Source organism: Elaeis guineensis, chromosome 6 (genome assembly GCF_000442705.2).
Source record: "Elaeis guineensis isolate ETL-2024a chromosome 6, EG11, whole genome shotgun sequence".
In the NCBI taxonomy this organism is placed as follows: Eukaryota; Viridiplantae; Streptophyta; class Magnoliopsida; order Arecales; family Arecaceae; genus Elaeis; species Elaeis guineensis.
Window position 1 is genome coordinate 3,742,294 of NC_025998.2, and position 23,831 is coordinate 3,766,124.

Here is a 23,831-nt window from a genome sequence, read left to right on the forward strand (position 1 = left end):
GGAATTGATCAAAAGAAATGCAGAAAACTTTCAAACGAAGCATTGCTGGTGGTTTCATGGCATACCCTGCTTTATAAACTCCTTATTCCATTGCGTGCGTTCTCCACGTCAAATGTAGTAGTAGTTTCACATTTTCCCAACTAGGTTGTTGAGTGGTTGTACACCATCCCATCAGGTAATAATGCATCTCCTAGACTAAACAGTCATCACAAATGATCTATCAAGCTGGGAAGGCTTCTTCACTCAAATGGTAGAATGTGGAAGGCTGACCCCAGAACGACAGCATGCAGAAAAAACTGACATCCAATTACAAATTTTGGTTGAAGAATCCATCATAACTTAATGTCCTAAAAAAAGGGAAAAAGTGGAATGCATGTCAAATTATCTTTAAGAAAGATTTACAAATAAATTTCCCTTGTGTAAATAAATGTATATACTTGAAGGCAGGCAGAGGCACAAAATTACACATGGAGCTGCCAAAGCTGCAGGATGAGAACAAGCTTGGGGCAGAACGAAGAGGATGCATCAGGCCAGCTAACAACAATAATACGTTACATGGGCAGGTGGGGTGAATTACTCGCGGACAATTTCTACAAGAAGAAGAAAATATGGGATAAATACACAACTTGGGCAGAAAGTATTATTCACTATAACCGCAATATACTTTCCAACACAAAGTTGTGCTCTATGAATTGTGTGCTATAGCTCTAGGGTGCAGCATGGAGTCCTTGTGCGCACTTATCAAATCAGCCAGAGCTTTAATTAAACATTTGGGGTCAAATATGGTCCCCACCTTAGGAACATGCACAGAGTCTACGGTGACCTGCAATGACATTAAAAGTTACGCTATCATACTCAAGTAGTAATTACACTGACAACAAATTAGATAGTGGATCCAAAACAATATAAAAAAGCGAGAAAGCACATGCTAAAGCTCTATTCTAGGGGATGATCTAAACCATGATTCCATGAAAAATGGATGCAATTGTATCCAATGACAAATGTATTCTGGTAATAAACACAAGAACCAATTCAAGCAACCGTTGCTTTGCATTCTCAATTTTGTACCAAGAAATTTGCTCCAAATATAAACTTAACTGCCTCAAAGAAGAAGAATGCTTGCAAGATTTTAGCAGTTTGACTTTATGTATGTTTGAAGAATCCATGCACATTCTGATTTCTCAGGAAGCACCAGCAAATAAATAGCTAACAGAAGCAGAATCAACTTTATAGAGCCCAAAAAAAACTTTGGAAATTAATGGGGATAAGAATAAAATAGACAAGGCAGTTTAATCTTCAAGATACTAACTGAAACTAAATAAATAAATCATTTAAAAGCCAGATTGCACTTAAGGCATGTTTAATGAAGACTTGTCATAAGCAATAAATTTAATGAAAATTTCACAGATCTGTACCATTTAAAATCGTGCTGAAAAACTTGTCGGTTGAATCAATTTTTGCCAGAGAAAAGTGACAACAGGATTTGGCTTTAAGACAAATTGAGCTGACATTTCATTTAAAATTAATGATTGGGAATATTTAAAAAAAAAGTTTAATTTCCCTTCCAAGTACAGAATCCAGAGTGTAGAAATCTAGAGAATGTTGAATTCAAACAACAGGAGCAGAACCAGAAACAACCCTTTTCGCTGCGGCTAAAAGGTATAATAAGGATGCCAAGACACAATAACCATAACCATCTAGCCTTTTTCCAAATATTTAGAATTGGCTTTTCATGGATCCTCATTCACCAAGTATTCCTATTTAGGGTCACCTTTGATGTTATTCCTAGTTTTTCCACAACGTTCCTCACAACCTCCATCCATGTCACCTCCGGTCTTTCCCTTCTTTTCATACTACCTTCAACACAAACAAAAGTACCTCTCCTCATTAGAACCTCTTCAGATCTCTGTTATACATGTTCATAAATATTTTTCATTACTTTATTCTTAATTTGTGCAACCCCTACAAGCATTTGACTAAGTAACATGTAACTATGAAAGTAAAAAAGAAATTTATATTTTAGATGGGCAATGTGCACTAAAAGAATGTACGATGCACTAGCCCATGACGGTATATGATTGTGATGGTAAATATAAGTCATATAAAGACAATTACCATGATTAGGAATAAAATTGTTTCTTTTCAGTTCTCAGCTACCAATCACATTCCTTCTTAGTTTCAAAAAATACTTCATAATATGGTTGACAATATGGTGCATATTTCCTGTCCTATCATATGCAGCAATGCAGTATATAAACATGTTTAATGGCAACATCACCCACAGATTCGAATCCTGTTAGAAACATAACTGATTTACTTTACTAATGAACAAGTTAATTGGTTGTTCCATTATTGATTTGCATGCAAGATAAATATGTTCTCTTATAAATGTTGCAAAATTATTTGTAATAGCTGGTAAAATGTGAACATACCACATGAAAAATTCCTTGATCAGCCAAATGATGAACATCCACAGTGACTTGACCGTCTCTAGGAACCAACAATGAGTTGATGTAATCACTGGGCTGCACATGTAATGAGGACGGAATCATGAAAGGAAAGAGAAAAAATAGGCTTTGTTCCCACTACAATGGCATGATCTACCAGTAGAAATAAATCAACCTTAAGAGGAAACTGACACTTGCAGTAACCATGTAAACAAGTTATCACCATCCACCACAAGGATTAACTTGAGATTCTCTCTCTCTCTCTCTCTCTCTCTCACTCTCTCTCTCTCACACACACACACACACAGAGAATATGCCTGTAGTCGATAGGCTTCACAACAGGGTTAGCCCTCCCCCAATAAACCCTAATCCCCCAAACCCTGGAGAAGGCAGGATTTCCAAGTCATTTGGTATAACAACCAAAGACTTACCAGCTTGTACAACTGGTGCCTTCATTTCTTTTTGGCATGAAGTGTAGATATTGTGCTTAATAACGGTATCAACAGAGACACAAACCAATCTGAACTCAGGACTTTGGATGCTGTAAAATTAAGAGGAACCCCAGCCCTGTTCTTTATAGCCATCACTATAAGAAATAGTTACAATCTTTACATATAATTGTGCCAGGCTAAACATTCAACCACAACAGGCTGGTCTCTGGGGGTTATAATTTGAAACAGAACAATTTAAACAATTTAAACCAATGATCTCATAGAAACAAAAAAAGAGCATTTTGGGTAAGCTGATGTATTAAAGCCTGTGACAAGCCTGTCCCAGACCTGAGCTTGGTGCAGATGTCATGGAATAGGCCTTGACCGTTGCCCGTCCTGATAAGGGGTGGCAAACAAACCCAGATTCTTGCAAGTGAGATTACAAGGCAACTTCTCATTATTCTTGTTGGTAAAATTGATTTTGGTTAAATAATGTCTCTGTGAATCTACAATATTCTTATTGTAATTTTTTGTACCACATGTTGCACAAATGACAAATCTCATAGGGCAATAACTTCTTCAGCTCTCTAGGATAAGCAAATGTATGATACTTAACTGGAAAATACAATATGAGTGATCTGAAGATGTGAACATATTATACACTTACAAGTTTCTTTAGACTTTTGTCGGGGTCTCCATAAGTTCGGTTTAGAGCATCTGTAATTGCGGAAACGAAGCCAGAAGCTGATAAACCAGTTGTTTCTCTATCATGTGAACCATTTAATAGAAGTACCTATATATAGCATAAGTAACATAAAACATAGCATTACCATACATATAGCAAGAGATACTAAATTGATCAATCTCAGTCACCTATATTCAATAAATAAAAAGCAATGTAATGTAACCTAACATTGAAGAAAATGTGCTATTTAAACCTCTATCCATAAAGTACTATTGATTGTGAAGAATAACAAGATATAAAGTCCAATGATGTAGTGTTCCAGGGGAAAAAAAAAGTTTGCATACAAGACTAGGTGTGTCCATATTAAATATCACACTGATTGGTTCAGTGAAACCATACACATGGGAAACAAAACATCATTCAAAATGTGACAATTCTCAGCAGGTGATGCACCTGTGCTATATGAATAATCTAGTTTCCTTCAAGTGCATGCCATCAAATTATATAATGGCGAATCCAAATATCAGTAAAGTATATGTATAAGGTCCCAAAATAAGGGTATAAAATTGTCCAGTTTGCTCTGTATAATGACAAATAAGATTTCCCTGAGATACAGCCATCTGTAACAATAAAAGATTTTTAACAATATAAATGTTAATCTTTTTAATTGAATCTGCCACCAAGATAGAAGAATCTCAATCCACTGAAATCAATCAGAATTCCGAGTTTTAAAAAATTATGTTATCTTCAGATAGATGATAAAGTGGTCTACAAATACAAAATTTGCCCGTTATATTGGTCTTGAGAGTTCATCTGTCCAAACTTTAGAAAGTTCACGCTGATGGTTTTAGTGTCGCACCTTATGCATATAATTGCTTTCTTTTAACTTACCAATATCAGATGCTAGAGAATACAAAGAGGGGTTGGAAGTGGGAGGGCCTCTGCTACCTTCAGTTGTATCTTTCAGATGGGAATATCTTTACAAGTAGACTTAAAGCAATAACTATGATCCAATGATGAAACCATCAGGTTTCTCTAAGAAAGACATGGCATTACCTGATCAAAACTATGAATAGAACATTCAGACCCTTCATCCACTTCCTCTACTTATAACAATGTTCATCAAAGTCTAACGAGTCCTAAACAACATGACCATGTACTTTCTCATGTAAGATTTCTCAAACATTTCAGGAACTTTTATGTCTACAGTCAATTCCAATCACGAGAAAACATTTTCATTGGGATTCAACAAAATTCCACTACAAGCAGCTCAATGTTATATGTCATAGATTTGTCAATCACTCCTGTAAAAAAATTGGGTTTCAGGTAAGATTCAATAGACACACAGAAAATTTATCAGCTAAAGTATGTCACCTCTTATATTCTTTTGTGGAGATAATAGTGAAAAAGGCATAAGAAAATGTCTATGGTGCTAAAAACTTTAAACACAAATGCAAGCAAGTGATGACATGATATTTGGGAAAAAAAGATCTTAATATCTAAAGATTAAGAACTCATTATGCCCCAACAGTGAATACCTTGGGAATAGATCTCGAGGCAATAGCCTCACCAATACCATGCAATACCTGGAAGCATCTTAAAATATTAGCCTAAGAGAGAACTTTCTCTAACTGAAAACATCTGATGGAAGAAAAGCACTTCAATAACACGAGCAATATCTAGAATAATACATCATAATGCAAAGAAAAAGATCGTGCCGGAAATCCCTATTCTATTAGAGGTGATGCTGAAATACATTATGTACACTTTCTATGACTACATGTCTGGCAAACTACTTGAGCACAAGTTAGGAAAAACAGACATGATTTTGATAAAAAGTATATGATCAGACATAAGTTGACATCATAGATGAAAAGACGGGAAATTGAAAAAAAACAAAGAGATAACATTAATATATTCTTTTATAAAGTTTGAATATCACCTAAACTAAAGCCATTATACAATTAGCACAAAAGAGGTAGGATAAAGTGATCCAGATTTAAAATCTCAGACTCAAGTTTGACATGGTTGAGTCAAAGAAACTGACAACAAACTGAAGGCTTCAGAATCCTAAGATGTTAGTTAAAGTATTAGGTAAAGGGTCATATTTTCCCTGGAGATCACTTGCCAAAAATGCGAATGTCTTGCATCATGCTATGGAAAAAAGGCCAAAATACCCAAGAAATATAAGAAATGCTCTCTACTTTCTTTGTGATTTTACATTGGTTAAATAACATGAACTATTATTCTTTAAACATTTCACATAAGTATTTCAAACTTAGAAACAGTAAGAAACCCGCTCCACTTGGTCTTTGCCCACATTTTGGAATAAGGTTTGCAGAACAGTTTTAGTTTCAGCTGAACCCATATAAAGTTTTGGTTTCAGCAGTTCCAGTTCAAGTTCTAAGTCGCAGTCAAGAAAACAATACAAACATAAAGTCTCCGTCAAGAAAGTTGGTTTGGTTTCAACTGAGCCCATAAAGTTTTGGTTTCAAAAGTTCCAGTGTCTCAGACAAGAAAAACAATCCAAAAAATCATATAGCACACGATCTTAGAGTATTTTATATTGTTTGACATTTCTGCCTGTAGAGGTTCAATATTTCTGGGATAAACAACTAAAATTATCAAGAATTGAAAAAAAAAAAAAAAGAAAAGAAAAAGAAACGTAGCCTATTATAAACCAATGAAAATGTTAAATAATCATGTTACCCACAAACTTGGAGTATAACATATCATTCAATTGTTCATACTTCATAACAATCTTTGACCGCATAATATGTAGCAGCATAAAAACTGAAAAACATTCATATATAAGTTTAAATACTAATACGAACTTGATATGATGATTAGCAGTATAGTAAGGTGTTGAGGTGGGGTGAGGTGGCGGTGGGGGTGGTGGCAGGGTGTGGTCCGTGCCTCCTGTATTTTTGGAATAAATCTCTTCCAGTTTCTTAAAAAATATTGCAACGAGCATACATGCAATCTTTTTATTTTTTTATTTTTTAAAAAAAGCTCCTTAGGCTAGATTTATCACCTACAATTAAATGCCCAAAATAACAATTGATATCCATGGTTACTTTTGGTTTGAAACTAGTCCGAAACTAGCCAGTTTTGGAATAAACCACCAAAAATGAGTTTCAGAGGTCAGATCATTTTCAGATGATTTTCAAAGTATAGCTTGATAGAGTTCTTAAAGAGCCTGATAACTCAAATGGGTCTCTTCCAGAATATCCATCAGTTGGTTCTTTAACCTGATACCTCTAGACACTAAAACAAAATCAAACGACCTTCTTTCATGTAAGAACTCCCAACATGTCAGCCAAATTGATAGGCTCAATGTTGGCCTAGCTGATACAATCAGAAGGCCCTTGTTCTAGGCATATAAAAGTACACATGCAAGGTCTAAAAAGCAATGTCCACTTAGTTCTTGACCCATCATTCTGGAAGGCCTGATTTCCACGACCTAAATATCAAGAAAGACAAGTCAAGTAGAAGTGATATTGAACAAATAATGTGATGCAGGGTGGTATTCGGACTTGCAATATTGTAAAGAAACCTAAAGAAATGTGCACTAAAACATGCTGATCAATAAAAATGAAATGACACCATGTATATGGTTCATAATTAAAATCAACACTAGAACACCTAAAAATGTATGTAGCATGTCATATCACTGTAAGCTCATATATAAGCTAGCACACCACAAACATCAATTTTACATAATGAAAACATCCACAATTCCTCATGATGTCAGTGCATGACAACATATTGAAAGATGGCATATTAAGATCCACAGATGGTGAAAAATAGGACAAATTATGAACCATGATGTTACCAATGACGGGCAGATGGAAGTGAAAAGAGAGCCCATAGCATAAACAATGCAATCAACTTTACCCAACTGTTCCAAAACTGTAGGGTTAGCGGCAGGGAACACCTACACAACATAAGTGACAATGAGATGATAACTTCAAGAAATATGGTTAAAAATCACATCTTAACAGGAAAATTCCCAGAAATAACTATTTGTTGCAAATCCTAAATGACAAAAATTGCTTTTAACAAAAGGTTGTTCTCTGTGGGGCATTGTACAACCAAACATCTCATACTGATCAACTTAGATTGGCTCGTAAAATGTCAAATATATCTGCACAGGTTTGCACTTCAGGTTGGAACTGAAATATATAACTATCTCTTATATAACTACAACACCAAAAGAAAAAAAGCGTTTTGAAGTTATTTTCAAAGATTACAACAGGAGAGTTCAATATGACAAATGAACATCACAAATAAGGACTCTCTCAGTGCCAAGATTATAAAAGCTGCACCTAAGCCAAATGAATTCTGAAGATGTCTGTTCCATTTACTGTACAAGTTGATGTCACTGAGTCACCTTGCTTAGGGCTTAACTTCCTAAGAAGCCCCTATGTGCGGGCCAACCACTTCTTAGGTGATTAGGAAACCCAGAAAGGTGGAGTTTGGACGACATAAAGGGGATTGCTTAGGCATTACACAAGGCAGATCAGGATAGTAGGCCTGGTAGGCAAGCAGACTGCAATTTCTCCATCTTTATAATTGACGCCCATATTTTGCTTAAAAGTTTTGCTGATTCTTGACTATTCATTTAATTATATCTATTTGTTCATTATTCATCATTTGCTCTCAAGTCACTTGTTGGAATAACTTAGTAAAATAATTAAGCACGTGCTTTTATGGAAACTCAGACAATCAATTAATATTTTACATAACTTGTATGAAAAAATTGCATGTTACTAGTTATAAGAACGAAATATATTTTCAAAAATACTTCCTTAATTTGTCTTTTTTCTTTTATTCATTTTTAACTCTCTACTTCCTTGTTCATAGGGAGGGATGGAAGGACTGAAAGAGGGACATGGACAGAGAGAGTACACACTTAACATTAACACTTTGGTAAAAGATCTGACAATTCAAAATCAAAGATGAGCCCTTCAAATTGGAGATACATACTATTAATCATGATCTCCACCATAAGATCAGCTTAACTACCAACAATTACATATTTTTCCTGCCTCTGACCAATGCATCAAGTGGGTGCAAAAATGAATGCTCTTTAATGATATCAGACCATATTTTGCCCTGATTTAGACATCAAAGTCTATTGAATTTCAATCTATACATGATCATAAGGAGGGTTATCAATTTTAGTGCCACATGATGTATTTAGCATATTAGCATGATAGACACCATCTGTTTTTGCACCCACATGATGCAAAGATTAGAGATTTCCAAGAGATGTCTTTTTCATTTTTAAGTGTTTTACAAGTCTAGATCATAATTAATGGTTGAATCCTTGATTTTGGATGCCGTCATTCATTTTATATATATATATATATATGAATTATAATTGGTTTTTTAATATTTAATAACGCCCACCTTTTGCCTAACCACCACATGGACCCCTAACTACCTACTTATCATACTACCTTTTAAAATGCTAGTTGGTGCAGCAATTGACATCGATGATAAAGCAATGCATAATTCTTTATGTGCTTTCAGGGATACAAGATACTAAAGTAGCTTCAGTATTCGGCAATGGAATGTTCATTAATGGGGTCTGCAACCCATTCAGTATAAAAAAATAGTTTATATTGAAAGGTCTTAAAAGACAGGAGCATTATAAAGTAACATGAATAAACTTGTGAGGAGAATTTTAAGAAAAGGTGTTGTTGACAATGGACAAAACCTTACATTATGAGGTGAAAAAGATTCAAAAGGTAGCTCTAGATAATTTGTACAACAATCATTAATCATGGTTACGATTGTTGTAGCAATTCAACCCAGTGGGAATGACCTCTTATTCTTCTAGTCAATAGAAAAAGAAAAGATCAATTTCAAACAATAAAAAACCATATGTATCACACTATATTGATGAACAGGGTGCTACTAAATGAACCACTAAATTATGATGGTTATGTCGTATGGAAGAACAATGAGGCAACTGTGAAATATAGACACATATGCCAAAGCAAGAACCCATAGTTAACATCACGACAAGTAGTAGAAACTTCACTAGGGCAAGTATGAACTAATGTCGACTACAAAGAACATCACACCAACCTCATGCAACAAATTGGTACCCTCACTTGACATGTAGAAAACCCGCTTAATTCTAGACGGCAGTGCTGTAGTTGAAGTACAATCCTGTCCCAGATAATTGTTAGGAATATGCATGTCCCTTCTCACAAAAAGAAAAAAAAAAAAACAGATGGTTTGAACTAAAGAAGTTATGTTACAGAAAAAGCCTACAAATAAGGAATGAATTAACAAGGTTCTTCAAAACAATGATAACAGATATAAATACTTGAAATAATAAATGTTAGACGATATCAATGTTGTTAATCCATCATGATGATGTCATAACTGTTTGCATGATAAGCAAGCCAGAGGCACGCCCTTCCTTTTGAAAATGTTGAAATGAGAGCAAATAAAACACCGCGTGAAGATAGACAGACCTATCGAAGTGAGCACAACTCTGCTAGTATACCTTGTTTATGGGTTCCATACATCCACTAGTTGGGTGTGAAATTTCATTTTGACCACGTATAATGGTTCCATCCTGAGGATAGAAAGTTTGCAAAATTAGAGAAGAAACAGAAACAAGCAATCATCGAGGTTTGCTTTTGACCAAAATTTTCTAATTTGACAAAGATATCATACTGGATGAATGAACTGCAAGTATAGTGCAAGTACATGATGAAGGAAATCTCCATCATCAAAATTATAATGAAGGATAAACTGAAACAAAAATCGTAAGCATTCAAGGAATGTACAGCACCAGCCAACTAACAGTAACTCTTCGCTCATTCTATTGAGCAGCAACCACATTTAATATTATAAACCATCAAAAACTGAGTTAGATTCTGAATTAGAAGCAAATAAGGGTGCAATCAAAATCATAATAATGATATATTATAGATGCAAATAAGAAGATGAGGAAGATCGAAAATACCCATAATTCACACCCCAAAGTGAGCCTGTCATTGGTGGAAATGACAGGAAGTACAAGACTTTCTGTAGGAATCTCTGAAACACGTGAAAACAAGAATATAGCAGCATCTAATGACTGAAAGAATATGCGTGCTCCAGCAAAGAAGAAATTCCCAATACTGCAAAAAAAAAAAAAAAAAAAAAAAATCCATCATGGAAACCAATAAATCTTAATTCTTTTATAAAAAATCCAAATAATTAAAAAATAGCTCACACATGATGATGGAGTAAATACATTAAAAATTAATAGATAGATAGATACCTCATCAAAATGCTTACTGTGAAAGAATCCTTTGTGCATATTCAACTAGTTATGGTACAATAATGTGTGAATTATTGTAATTATAAAAGATTAGCATGATTGGGTCACTAACCCCTTAATTGAAAATGGAGATGAATAACTTCTAATCTTGAAATAAGGACACTTCCTTGTTTTTACCATTCCTTTTCCATGATGAAATAGTTGACCTCCTGATAAACATTATTCACTCTATTCAATTTACAAACTAATTTTTGCTTCTTGCGGATGACTTCTCATATGTTCCATTCATGGCCGTGATGTGGATTAGCCTTCTATCCCATCATCTCATAAAGCATTACAATGTTCTAAAAGAAAAGAAATTTGAATTGTATCAGCTTCATCCATCAACAGGAACTTTTGAGGAAAATGATAAGCTGATGCTAGAAAATAAATTGAAGAATCCCCTAAAATCCATTGATATCAGGATGCCTGAATCCAGTAGGATTCATTTGCTTAGGACTTGCGATCCAAATGAAGCACTCACGATGACTAACATGTGACACTTGCATAACATGTTTTGATCGACCTTTGACCTTATAACTATAATAATAACTGAAAAACCTTGTCACACCTGTTAGAAATTGGTAAATGGGTCCTTCACCAGTCAGTAAAGGCCTAAGGGCTACATCACTATCACTACCAATTTCCCAAATCTTCTCACACAGTTCTAGTTAATGTCAACTTGGGTCTTCCCTTCCATGCTCGTTTAGAACAAATCCAGGTTGCTCCTCAACATGGCATCATCATATCTCCATTGCATGTGACTGTACCGTTTCAACTAGCTTGTCACTGATCCTCAATTGGCAATTTACTATGACATCAGCATTTCACTAGTATACTCATTTCTAAGCATATTGTACTGAGTTTTCTACATCCAACTAGCATTATCTTCTCTTAGATATCCATCTTGTATCCTTCATATATATATGCGCGCGCGCGCGCGCACGCACACGCACACACACAGACGAAGCGTATCAAGTGAGAGGAGTGGCTTAATGTGAAAGATGAGATGACATAATAATAACCCTTGGATCCACATCAATGGTTCAGATAAGAATGCGGTTGTCCAAACTGTCCAAATACCCCTAGGATTTATCCATTCTTTTCTTTTTTTTTAGTTTTTCACGCACGTGCGGCGCTCATCTGAACCATTGATATAGATTCAAGGGTTATAATTATGTTCTCTCGCCTCCCACATTAAGCCACTCCTCTCATTTGATACGCTCCCTATATATATATATATATGCAATATTTTGATGCATATAAAAAGTAGGTGCAGCTCTTCTCTCATAAAAAATAGGAAAAATTAGACACCCCTTAAAATTTGACCCATTTATATTTGGAACCCAAAAGAAAAAAATTTCAAATGAACCCAAAACTTTAAAAAAGTTGCAAAGAGGCCCATGTTGACCCTAGATTTGATTTTGATGAATAACAAAATTTTTTAGTATATATTTGGTACTAATGAAATATTTAAGTGTTTGAGAAGTTTCAGAAAGCTAAAATCCTATCTCAAGAGTTTTGCTTTAAAGATTCAAAGAAGGAAGATTTGAGAGGTCAAGCCAAGTGTTTTTCAAAGAATCAAGAGTTTGAGCCGACTCGGGAGGACCTTGAGCTGTCTCTGGCATGAATTCAACTTTTGACATAGGTCTGGAGTCGACTCTGGCACGAATTCAACTTTTGACGCAGGCCTGGAGCCAACTTAAGCATCCCTTGAGCTGACCCTGGCACGCAGACAGCACCAGCACAGATCTCGAGCCAACTTAAGCACTATTTGAGTCAAGTCTCTTAGGAAAGACAGAAAGATGATTTTCTAGACGTCCGCTTGAGCCGACTCAAGAAAATCTCGAGCTGACTCAAGAGGACCTTAAGCCGAGGCAAGAATTGCTCGAGTCGACTCAACAGATTCTAACAGTTCAAATGGTTAGTTTTCAGAAAGTTGCAGAATTGATCCAAAGTGGCTTAAACAGCTATTTTCCGAGCTCCAACGGCTATGAACCTATTTTTTGACATGGTAACTTGGTTTAGAAGGTGTCTAAGCCACTATTAATGAAAGACAATTCAAAGAAACTCATATATACAAGAAAAGACATCTGAAATATATGTGAAAAAAATCTGTTCATCTTTAAGTGAGCTTCCAAGAAGAGTTATTTAACTTCAACCACCCAGTTTGTTGTGCAATCAAATCTTCCTTAAGAGAAAGAAGAGAGCATTCATTACAAAAGCTTTCCAACCTCTCAACTTGCGCATCAAAGTCCCAACATCGGCTCATTAAAGGAGTTTGTGATTGTATTAAATTTCTGCATCCATATTTTCTGTATTTCAAGTTTCAATAGGGATTGAAACTTGGAGGATAGGCTCATCCAAGCCTTGAATTAGATTTGTACAAGTCTAAGAGTGGCATGTGGATAGATTTTGATTGGTGAGCCCGCAAAACCAACTGAGTTCAAATTATAAATCCGAAAAATAACCGTATTGTAATCTACTGATTATAGTAGAATTCCTAAAAATATTGCTTGGAGAGTGGATGTATGTGTTGGCCTTAACACCGAACCACTATAAACCTGATTGTTTGTGTGTGTGTGTGACTTTATCTTTTAGTCATTTACTTTCTTACCTTAAATTTCAGCATCATAACTCATTGATTTTAGTGCATACACAATCAACTTTCCCTAGAAGTGTATATATTTGTTTTAATTGCTAAAAGCTTTTGAAAAACTCAATTCACCCCCTCCTCTTGGGTTGTATCTCTGGGCAACAGCTCAGTCGTCTATCTCTATTAGGCGATGTTATGATGTAAGGGTCATCTGAAAGGTTAAATTTTATGAAATACCATAAATGTCCTTCTCAGAAGTTTCTTGATTTTGGCACGACCAGAGCTCGACACATGGCCCCATTGAGACTTCTGAGAATAAAAAAATAAAGAAAAAACCAAGAAAAAACATAGAAAAATCAATGAAAACAAAGGAATGGTGGAAAAATTAAAAGGTGTGACCTTTTCCTGCATAGATTGATCAATTTTTTTCCTTTTTTCTTTTTTTTTCTTCTCATTCCTTTCACTTTTTTGGAGATCTATGGAAAGAAAAGCACCTAAGAGAGATCGAAGGGGAAGGCCAATGCTAGTGACGATGGAGAGGAAGGCAACAACAGAAATCAACGGGAGGTGGCAGCGAGGATAGTAGGGAAGAGGTCAGCGTCTCTCTTTTTCATAAATCTATGGGAAGGAAAGCACCTGAGAGAGATTGGAGGGGGAAGGCCAACACTGGTGATGATGGGGAGGAAGGCAACAGTAGAGACCGACGGAAGGTGGCAGCAAGGAGAGCAAGGAGGAGGTCGACATCTCTCTTTTCAGAGATCTATGGGAAGGAAAGCACCTAAGGGAGATTGGAGGGGGAAGGCCGATGCCGGTGATGATTGAGAGAAAAACGACGGTCGAGACCAGTGGAAGGTGGCAGTAAGAAGAGCGGGGAGGAGGTGGGCGTCCGCGAGGGCTTGAGAAGGGTTCAAGAGGGCTCGGGAAGGATTCGAAGGAAAAAAGAAAAAAAAGCATTGCCAAGAAAAAAAAACCATCATCGAGCATGAACTAAGGGTATTTTAGTCATTTCATCTTTTCTGTTAACATTGTTAGGTCGGAGACAAACAGTTGGGTCTCTTTGCAACCTCTTTAAAGTTTTGGGGTCTATTTGAAACCTTTTTCTTTTGAGGTCTAAATATAAATGGGTCAAAGTTCAAGAAGTGTCGCTATAATTTTTCCTAAAAATTAAATCAAGCCTCTTTTTTCAGAGGAGAAAAAAAATTAAGTCTCCAAATCATGATAATAGTCCTGCTTAAAGATCTAAAAAGATTAAATCCATTCCTCAATTGATCATTCAAGGGCTTTTTTCCTCCTAGTCTTCAGTATGTTCCCTTGATGGGTGATCCTCAATTTGCTCCACTTCATTCCCTCAACAACAACTGACTTCGTTAAAAGAAGTGGAACGCAGATTATATGCTTCAACATGCATTCCTATACAAGCTGTGCAGAGATGACAATTACTCAGCAGGGAAAGGAGGAAAGTTTGACAAGATCTAGAACGAGAAGAACAGACCCCTCCTTCCTTCCTTATGATATTTTGTTGAAGGAAAGTTTTCATTTTGTCCCAGTATATTTCCTTCATGATATGGATATATTTCAGAGGCTTGGGCACATATAGAAAAATTTCCCATTTTTAAACTTAATAATACATATGGTGATCCAATTGTTTGTCCTATATATGGTGCTTCACTAACACATTGCTTACTAGCATTACAATGTCTCAAGTCTTCAAGGTTATTGCTGAAAGTGAAATTTGAAAGTGAAAGCAGACTTGAGATGCCCAGAGGTGGGATAGTTTCTAAGAATTTCAAATTCACCATATGCAGGACCTCATCTGGTTTCTGCTTTTCACACACACACACACACACACACACATACAGACAAAGGAAAAGGCAAAAGGAAATGTTTTCACCTTAGCATATATCACATCCTCTGCCCAAAATCATCTTAACTTTTTGGGCAGCTTATAGAAAATATCTTGGTTAGAAAAAAAAAATGCCATATATATCTCCTCCAGTGAAAGACAATTAGATAAACTTCCTCAAAAATCCTTGACTAGTGTCTTATTTTCATGTTAGTCTTGAAAAATTGACCAGCAATCGTACCAACTGACTAGTCCAAGTAAGTTAATTATAGAAATACACATGCAATATATAGAAGATATAATACAAGAGATCCTTTAGAAAACAGCATCAATTTCTCAAAGATATCATAATCTGGGAAATCACATTCCTATCACTAGTACGGAGGAGTTCATATTATAATAAGAAAGCTAAAAGCCATGAAAGGAGTCCATTTTCAGAATCCCAGTTGCAAATACTCCTAGCAAAATGTCTGGTGTAAGTTGCATTTATTTGCAAGTGAAGTCCAGAAATTTTTTTTACATCAGACAGAATGTATCTCAAATTACTCTCAAAATTTTATTTTTAAAATAGCAAAACAATCATTCCAGATTTTTCAGTCACTAAAGCATAAGGGACAAAGCAGACCAAGAAATTGTCTCATTAAGATCCATTCACTATTACATTGTCGGCAGAGACCATAACATAAATACCAACATTTTTCACCATAAGAAAATATCACCTGCCATTGCTGAAACAAAATGATTCGTTTGAGCGTCTGAGGATCTGCATAATAGGAGATATAGTACAAATTCATGAACAATCCCAAAAGAGAAAGAAAGAAAAAAAGGATGGACACTAACTAATGTCATCTCATCGTAGATGATGAGACCAAGAAACATGCAATTATGGGGATATTTGGCACGAGGGCTAGGAGAGTTTGAAGATTAAAATAAAGAATCCTGGATAAACCAAAAAGTGGGGTAATAATGATGTTTATATCATTGTTGATTTATCAACATCATCAGAGCATACATGATCACGTGATAAGATCATAATGGAGTTAGATACTAGTGCCTGCAGTCAAACAAATCTTTTGTCTACTACAAACTAGAACCTATGGATAATGAAACAAGAGAAAAGAAAATTTTCAAGTTGTTCTCTAGTCAACTCGAACAACACTATGAAACTTATTCGGCGTATATGAAACTGATCATCAAAGAGATCAGGTACCTGATTTTGAAAGTAAACCAGAAATGCACGGATTGTTTCCCTGTAAGGTTGTGATACACCATTCCACAAATAATGCTCCCCTTCAACGATTTCATACCTGTCAAATTCTCAGCTCAGCACAGTATTATTCAGTAGATCCACGAACCTAGCAAATAAATAACAGATGTTCAGAAATGTTTTGATAGGATAATGTTGACAGGTAAAAAATTAAGCCTAAAACTATAAGCCTATAAAATAAAATAAAAAAAATCATGTAAATCATTGTAAGTTGTAAACAAAGTCAATCATCATCATCATCATCATCATCTCTCTCTCTCTCTCTCTCTCTCTCTCTCTCTCTGTGCGCGTGCATGTGTGCGTGTGTGGATGTGTCTTTGTCTCCGTATGTGTTTGTGTGTGTGGGCCCGTGCATGTGTGTTACATTGATCGATTAGGATTAGGTTAACTGAATGCCATTCCAAACAGGCTAGACCTAGGAGTCCAACTTGTTACAGCCAGGCCTAGGCCCAGATGACTATAAGGTGATGTAAGAAAACTAGCCTTTCAATGGTTATAGAGCAGAAGAGATTACTTTCAAGTATTTCAATAGACAATTTATAGTATATTTTAAAAACAAACCAGCACAGGACCATTTATTTTACTAAAATCATATATGGAATCCTAAAAACTAGTCCAGAAAACAAAGTATATCATCCAAAATATGACATAATAAGAAGACCTCAAACCAGGGATGGAAGTGGAAAACAATGTTTCTTATCTATAAGTGACATTAAACTAATCAAAAGCCAGCTCCAACTTAGGTAAATTTAAACATATAGTTAGAATATATGTGCATTCTTGCATGCTCTTAAATCTGACATGAGTTGACAAACAAACTTGATATGAACGGGTGAAGGAAAGTTTAATACCAAAAACTTCTTCTCTTTGTTAATTTCTCTTACCTAGTAGAGAAATCTTTACTTTCTTTTTATGCCGGATAGAAACATAAATGATATTATAAAAAGCAACAACTACAATTAAAAGTTGACAATACATTTATATTATACACACACACACACATACATATGTACATATGTATGGGGGGGGGTGGGGGGGGGGTGTATGTACATGCAGACCTAAACATATGCTTAAATGCATAGCACATGATGTTGGATCTGACTTAAAATCCTCTGTACACTTAATATAAAACAGAAATACCACTCTGTTTTGGCTTCTGATGCATCAAGAGATAAGCGGTGCCCAAGCAATCGGCGAACAGCAAGAGCTTCAAAAGTGCTTTCATCAGACAATCTCAAACATCTTGATCGTATGTCCCCTACAGCTGGCCCACCTTTGGAAATGCATGTTACATTGTCTTATATTATGTTTCATATTATACAACAATGCAATTCCTTAGCACATGTAGAACTGAATGAGAAAACCTTAAACATACCAAGCACACGAACAATCTCGGCTGTGCTTCCTCCATCATCAGAAACAGGAAGAACATGTGCAACTTGAGTTGTTACCTTTTTTAATTCTTCTATGACACCATTAAATGCAGTTCCCCCTGAAACAACATCATGATGCATAATGGAGACAACGTAAAAGAAAAGGTCACAATTTGAAAAAGTAAACAAGTGATGACACTGATGTATGCTTCCTTTAAATCAGTAAAATGGAGCTTTGCTAGAAATGAATAGTATCTGATACTCATCTGCTCATAAGCTAATCTATATGAACAATGCAAAAAAAAAAAAAAGTTTAAAAACTTCAGAGGTGTTTCACAAACATATGCATGTAGCTGCAAACCATCAAAGAAAAAACAAATTATAAACAGATATGCATCAACTCCTTGCGGCTTTTGGATAGGTATGTCTTGATCAAACACTTATTTAGCTTCAGTGCCATTGGAGTCTGTTAAACAATTCATCCTCCAAAAACCTGTCATTAAATAGCCGCCTCCTTGCACTATTCTAGTAGTGCATCAGACCTACTACATCTTAAACATGAAACGCTCGTAGTGGTTGTCTGGAACTTAAGGATTGGTTAATCTCCTTTTTCCCCCAAAATGAAACAGATAAGGCTTCAATCTGTCCACGATTTTGTGACCTCCATTAATCATCTCCCAACTGGTGACAGAACCAAGCGTCCTTTCACAAAGATCTGATTAAGTGCCACATAATAAAAAGATTGAACTGTCAATTTGTACTATGCTGTACTAGAGGACTCCATTATGAAGAGCTACGGCTCGTTGTGGAACTCCTTATAAACTTCTTGAGATTTCTTTTTCCGTTTTAGAAAAGATTATTATCGCCAATCAAGAAAGCATGGCAAGACCGGACCTATCTATCGTTATGGATCTCCTTATAACCCTATTAAGGATCAAGATCTTTCTTTATCGATCTTCCTGTAACTTCTCTTTTTGGACAAGAATGCCAACAACGATCAAGAAAGAGTCACAGCAGCCATTCAATCTCTCTTTACAAATATACTTAAGACCTTCTTGTATTTCACCTTTCCTTTCGAGAACCAAGAAACCACGACTCATTCTTTTGAATTTCTACGTTGGAATCGATGCAACAAACCAAAACAAAAACTTGATCTGGACCAAGAACACGCCTATCTATTACAAAATAAATAGAAGAAGAGAGAGATAAGCTGCGAGAGAAGCAGCAAACCTGAAAAGACGAGCAATGAGGGCGGGGCGCTAGTGTTAGGGCTCGAAGAGAAAGAAGAGATCGCGCGTCGAGAGCAAACACCGTTGCAATGCCCCGCAGCCATGGGGAGGAAGGGGAAGCGGAGGAAAGGGCTTCGTAACGCCGCTGGACCCCAAGAGCCATCGGCCATTGCGATGCGCTGCAGCTATATATATCCTCGCTGCGCTGCTCCTCTCTATCCCGCTATCTCCGTTGTCTCTCGTGTGGTGGGAATGGAACGCCCTCCCCAGCTAGCCGCTGTGCGTTCCTTGAACCAACGAACGGCGTGATATTAGGAAAGGTGGAAGGTGCTCTGATCGAACGGTGGGAGCTGCAGCGCCTTTTCATAAAAGAGTATCCAGCGGAAGCTGCCAAAGAAAATTTCGGGACGTCTATGAAGCAGCACCTACGGTACCTTTTGGAAAGCCTATTTCTCTTGAAGCAGGACCGTAGGTGCTGCTTCATAGGCATCATGCGTATCTAAATTGTCCAAGTATTTTTAAAAATTATTTTTTTAATATTTAATATAAAAATATAAGCATATGTATTTTTCTTTTTGATAGATGTTTTCAAAATATGTAAATACCGCAGAGAATCTGTTAATCTGTTCCTTCTTCAGAAAGCAAAAAAAAAAAAATCGTTATCCTTTTGGAGAGCGCTCCTTGAATGCAGCATTTCTAATCTAGCTTTTTTTTTTTTTTTTTTTTTTTTTTTTTGCTTTTTATGACGCATCACAGGTGACCACTGCATCTACTTCGCGGCACCGAGCATGGGTACGACAGAGTCCATAGGTAGGCTCCCACAGCTCCATCTAAGCGAATGTACTTAAAAATAAATGCAAGTTATTACCGTTGTGAAATTTTTCTCGTCATTTTACACGAACACAGTAAGCCAGCGAGATCACGGTTACTGTTAGAGGATACCGACCGACCCCACTAACGACGACTTATGATCGAACATATCCGACCGACCGATCGACCGACCGATCGACCGACGGACCGACCGGACGCCATCACCGATCGATTAACGGCCCTTTACCGACTGAGGATTTGTCGGTCGGGCAGACCTTTCCCACTTTCCCGACCGACTGAACCGAGAAGTCCGACGGCCGACTCTCGCAACATGCCCGACGCTACATAGATGGCCACCGACCTAGGATCGGTCGACTCCTCCAATTGCCGTACAGCTGCCAGAGACCGTCAGCCCTGACAGCGCCATGCGGCACTGCCACCTAAGGGCATTATCCCACCTAGGGCATTGTCAACCCTAGTGATTTGACAGCCCCACGGCGATGTGACACTTTCACGACGACTCTAACAGTCTACAGTGAGTTGACAATTCCTCAATTGTCCGCACCATTAATGACGGCGCCATACCACACTCCACTATATATATATCGGGGAAGGCAACAGTGCAAAGGGCCTTCGAAGCAACAGGCTTGATCCCTCTAACCCTCTCTTTCTCTCTCTCGTTTGAGCTCTCTGTCTTTATTTCACTGTTGCCCAGTCACCTCTCTGACTTGACCGTCGAAGGGTCCCCGCCGGAGCCACCACCGGTCTGTGTGGACTTCCTTTTTTGCAGGCGCTCGTTCCCGGTGACCAGGCGACGAGGGGATTGGCCGCAACAGATTGGCGCGCCAGGTAGGGGCAAGCCAAGCCTAGTAGATACTAATGACAAAGACAAGAGCCCAACGATCGAGGGTCACTGGGTCGGCGAGGCGCTCTTCCCGCCCGGAAGAGGCCTCTCCGCCACCCTCCGCGGCGGAGCCCAGCTCTCCGCAACCCGCAGTGACCACGGAGGCGCAGATCGCTGCAATCGTACGGCAGATGACCGTGCTGACGGACGCGATCAAGAGCCTCCAGCAACAACCGGCGGCACGTCCGATGCCCTCCAGGAGCAACCGTCGATGCCCGCGCCGATCTCCGTCGTCTCCGCGCGAGCACCCGCCGCAGCGCTCCCACGGAGAGGAGGAGGGGCGGCCACGGCGCGATGCCCGTCAGTCCCAGCAGCCCTCTCCTTCCCTGCTGGAACGGGTAAGGAAGGAGAAGCGACCGCGGACGCCGTCCCCCTCCCTCTCGGAATCCTCCGGAGACTCTACTCCTGGGGTCTCCCAACACCGACGAACGGACGACTACGAATGCAGGTTCGAGGAAATCGACCGTCGGCTTGCGCAGTTGCAGGTGGACGGGCAGAAGTCTTCGAACGACGTCGACTTTCAGACCGCCCAATCTCTCTCCCGACTCATTCTCGACGAACCGATCCCCGGTCGGTTCAAGATGCCGCACGTGGAGCCCTACGACGGCTCCATCGACCCAATCGACCACCTGGAGAGCTATAAAGCTCTCATGACGATTCAGGAGGCAACCGACGCCCTCTTTTGCATCGGCTTCCCCGCCACACTCCGCAAGGCTGCTAGGGCCTGGTACTCCGATCTTCGATCGGGGAGTATCCACTCCTTCGGGCAGCTCGAGCACTCTTTCGTGGCTCACTTCAGCACCAGCCGGAAGCCGCCGTGAATGTCGGACAGCCTTTTCTTCCTCAAACAGGGAGAAAATGAGACGCTCCGACACTTCGTGGCGCGATTCAATACGGCCACGCTTGAGGTCCGGGACCTCAACGAAGACATGGCTATCTCAGCCATGAAACGGGGGCTGAGGGCGTCCCGATTCACCTACTCCCTGGACAAGACCCTCCCCCGTACATATGCCGAATTGTTAGAGCGCGCGTACAAGTATATGCGCGCAGACAAAGGGGCTTCCGACCGACGCTCAACCGAGTTCAAGGGTCCGAAGGAAAAACGAAGGAAGGGTCGGAACCCCGCTGAGCCCAGCAGGCCCCCGACCGATGGTCGGGTCTCGACACCACGACAGAACCAAAAGTCGCCCTAGCGGCAGACTCCATGGCCGACACGCCCCAGGTATGATTCCTACACTCCTCTCTCTGCCCCCCGTGCGCAGATTTTGATGGAGATCGAGGGGAAAGAATACCTGCGACGGCCTCCGCCTCTGAAGGCAAAAGGTCTCGACCGATGGAAGTACTGTCGATTCTACCGGGGCCACGGCCACAACACCGAGCAATGCATCCTGCTTAAGGATGAGATCGAAGCTCTCATCCGCCGAGGGTATCTCGGTAAATTTCGGAGGAACCCGCCGACCCAACCTGTGGCCGACCGATGACCCCAGCCGACTGAGGAAGCAACCACCAGTCAGCCGACGGTCGGGGTCATCAATATGATTTCCAAACGATTTGGCCCAGGGACGTCTGCTAAGAGGGAGCCCATGAAGAAGCCGCGCCCGAACGACGCGATTACTTTTACAGAAGAAGACGTTCGGGGCATCCAAACTCCCCACGACGACGCTGTTGTTGTTTCGGCTACAATAGCAAACTATGATGTAAAAAGAATTTTTGTAGATAATGGAAGTTCGACAAATATTTTGTTTTACTCGACCTTCTCCCGGATGCAACTATCAACCGACCGACTCAAGAGGGTCTCCACGCCCTTGATAGGCTTTGCCGGGGACGCCGTCGCGACGGAGGGAGAAATTACCCTGCCTCTGACGGCCGGCACCAAACCACGGCAAAGCACGGTTCATTTGACTTTCGCGGTTGTCCAAGTGCCCTCGGCCTACAACGCCATACTTGGACGACCCGGACTTAACGCCCTCAAGGCAATCGTCTCGACGTACTATCTCCTCGTTCGGTTTTCGACAAGAAACGGGGTCGGGGAGATGCACGGGGACCAACAGCTCGCCCGCCGATGCTTCCAGATCTCCGCTCAGAACGACGAGTTGAGGGGTTCCCTGACGATCGACAAACTGGACCAACGGGAGGAGGAAGAACGGGGCTCGCCGGCCGAGCAACTCGTGTCAATCCCGATTGTGGGAGACCCCGACCGGAAGGTATGGGTCGGGTCTCAACTGCCCGACCCAGAACGGCGGTGATTGACAAGGTTGCTAACGGCCAACGCCGATATATTTGCTTGGTCGGCAGCGGATATGTCGGGCACCCCCCAGAGACAATAACCCACCGACTCAACATCGACCCGACGATGAGGCCGGTGAGGCAGAAGAAAAGGTCTTTTGCTCCCGAAAGACAGAGGGCCATCGATGAAGAAGTGGACAAGCTGCTCGAGGCGGGCTTCATCAGAGAAGCCACGTATCCCGATTGGCTCGCCAATGTCGTCATGGTTAAGAAAGCCAACGGGAAGTGGAGGATTTGCATCAACTATACCGACCTGAATCGGGCCTGTCCAAAAGATAGCTTTCCACTTCCGAAGATCGACCAGCTGGTGGATGCGATGTCCGGATTTCGACTGCTCAACTTCATGGACGCTTTTGCCGGGTACAACCAGATCCAGACGGTGCCTGAAGATGAGGAGCACACCGCCTTCGTGACCCCCAAGGGCCTCTACTATTATCGAGTGATGCCCTTTGGGCTGAAGAACGCCGGCGCCACCTACCAACGACTTGTCAATAAGGTCTTTAAAGACCAGATCGGATGCAACATGGAGGTATATGTGGACGACATGCTGGTGACAAGTGCACAGATTTCAGATCACGTTCGGGACCTCGAAGAGGCCTTCCGCACTCTACGTCAACATCGGATGAAGCT

At 39.5% G+C, this 23,831-nt stretch overlaps 1 protein-coding gene across 5 annotated transcripts; it reads right to left on the reverse strand.

The window, feature by feature from the left end:
* Nucleotides 1-381: 381 nt before the first annotated feature.
* On the reverse strand, nucleotides 382-19,479 carry LOC105047596 (uncharacterized protein YNL011C). Of its 5 annotated transcripts, XR_012141981.1 has the most exons (15): nucleotides 19,203-19,479; nucleotides 17,975-18,091; nucleotides 17,740-17,872; nucleotides 16,543-16,639; nucleotides 16,052-16,095; nucleotides 10,555-10,711; nucleotides 10,090-10,161; nucleotides 9,663-9,746; nucleotides 7,399-7,500; nucleotides 5,102-5,149; nucleotides 3,546-3,671; nucleotides 2,433-2,525; nucleotides 1,772-1,857; nucleotides 794-823; nucleotides 398-590 (listed from the first exon to the last, which is right to left on the reverse strand). XR_012141981.1 is itself a non-coding variant. In XM_010926586.4 (14 exons), the coding sequence occupies exons 1-14, from the start codon at nucleotides 19,369-19,371 to the stop codon at nucleotides 552-554; spliced, it is 1,311 nt and encodes a 436-aa protein (XP_010924888.1). In that variant the 5' UTR covers nucleotides 19,372-19,479; the 3' UTR covers nucleotides 382-551. The 5 variants fall into 5 exon arrangements, 3 of the variants coding, with proteins under 3 accessions (XP_010924888.1, XP_010924886.1, XP_010924887.1); XM_010926586.4 differs by lacking the exon at nucleotides 1,772-1,857 and having other exon boundaries at nucleotides 382-590; XR_012141980.1 differs by lacking the exon at nucleotides 398-590 and having other exon boundaries at nucleotides 711-823.
* Between the last annotated feature and the right edge of the window lie 4,352 nt (nucleotides 19,480-23,831).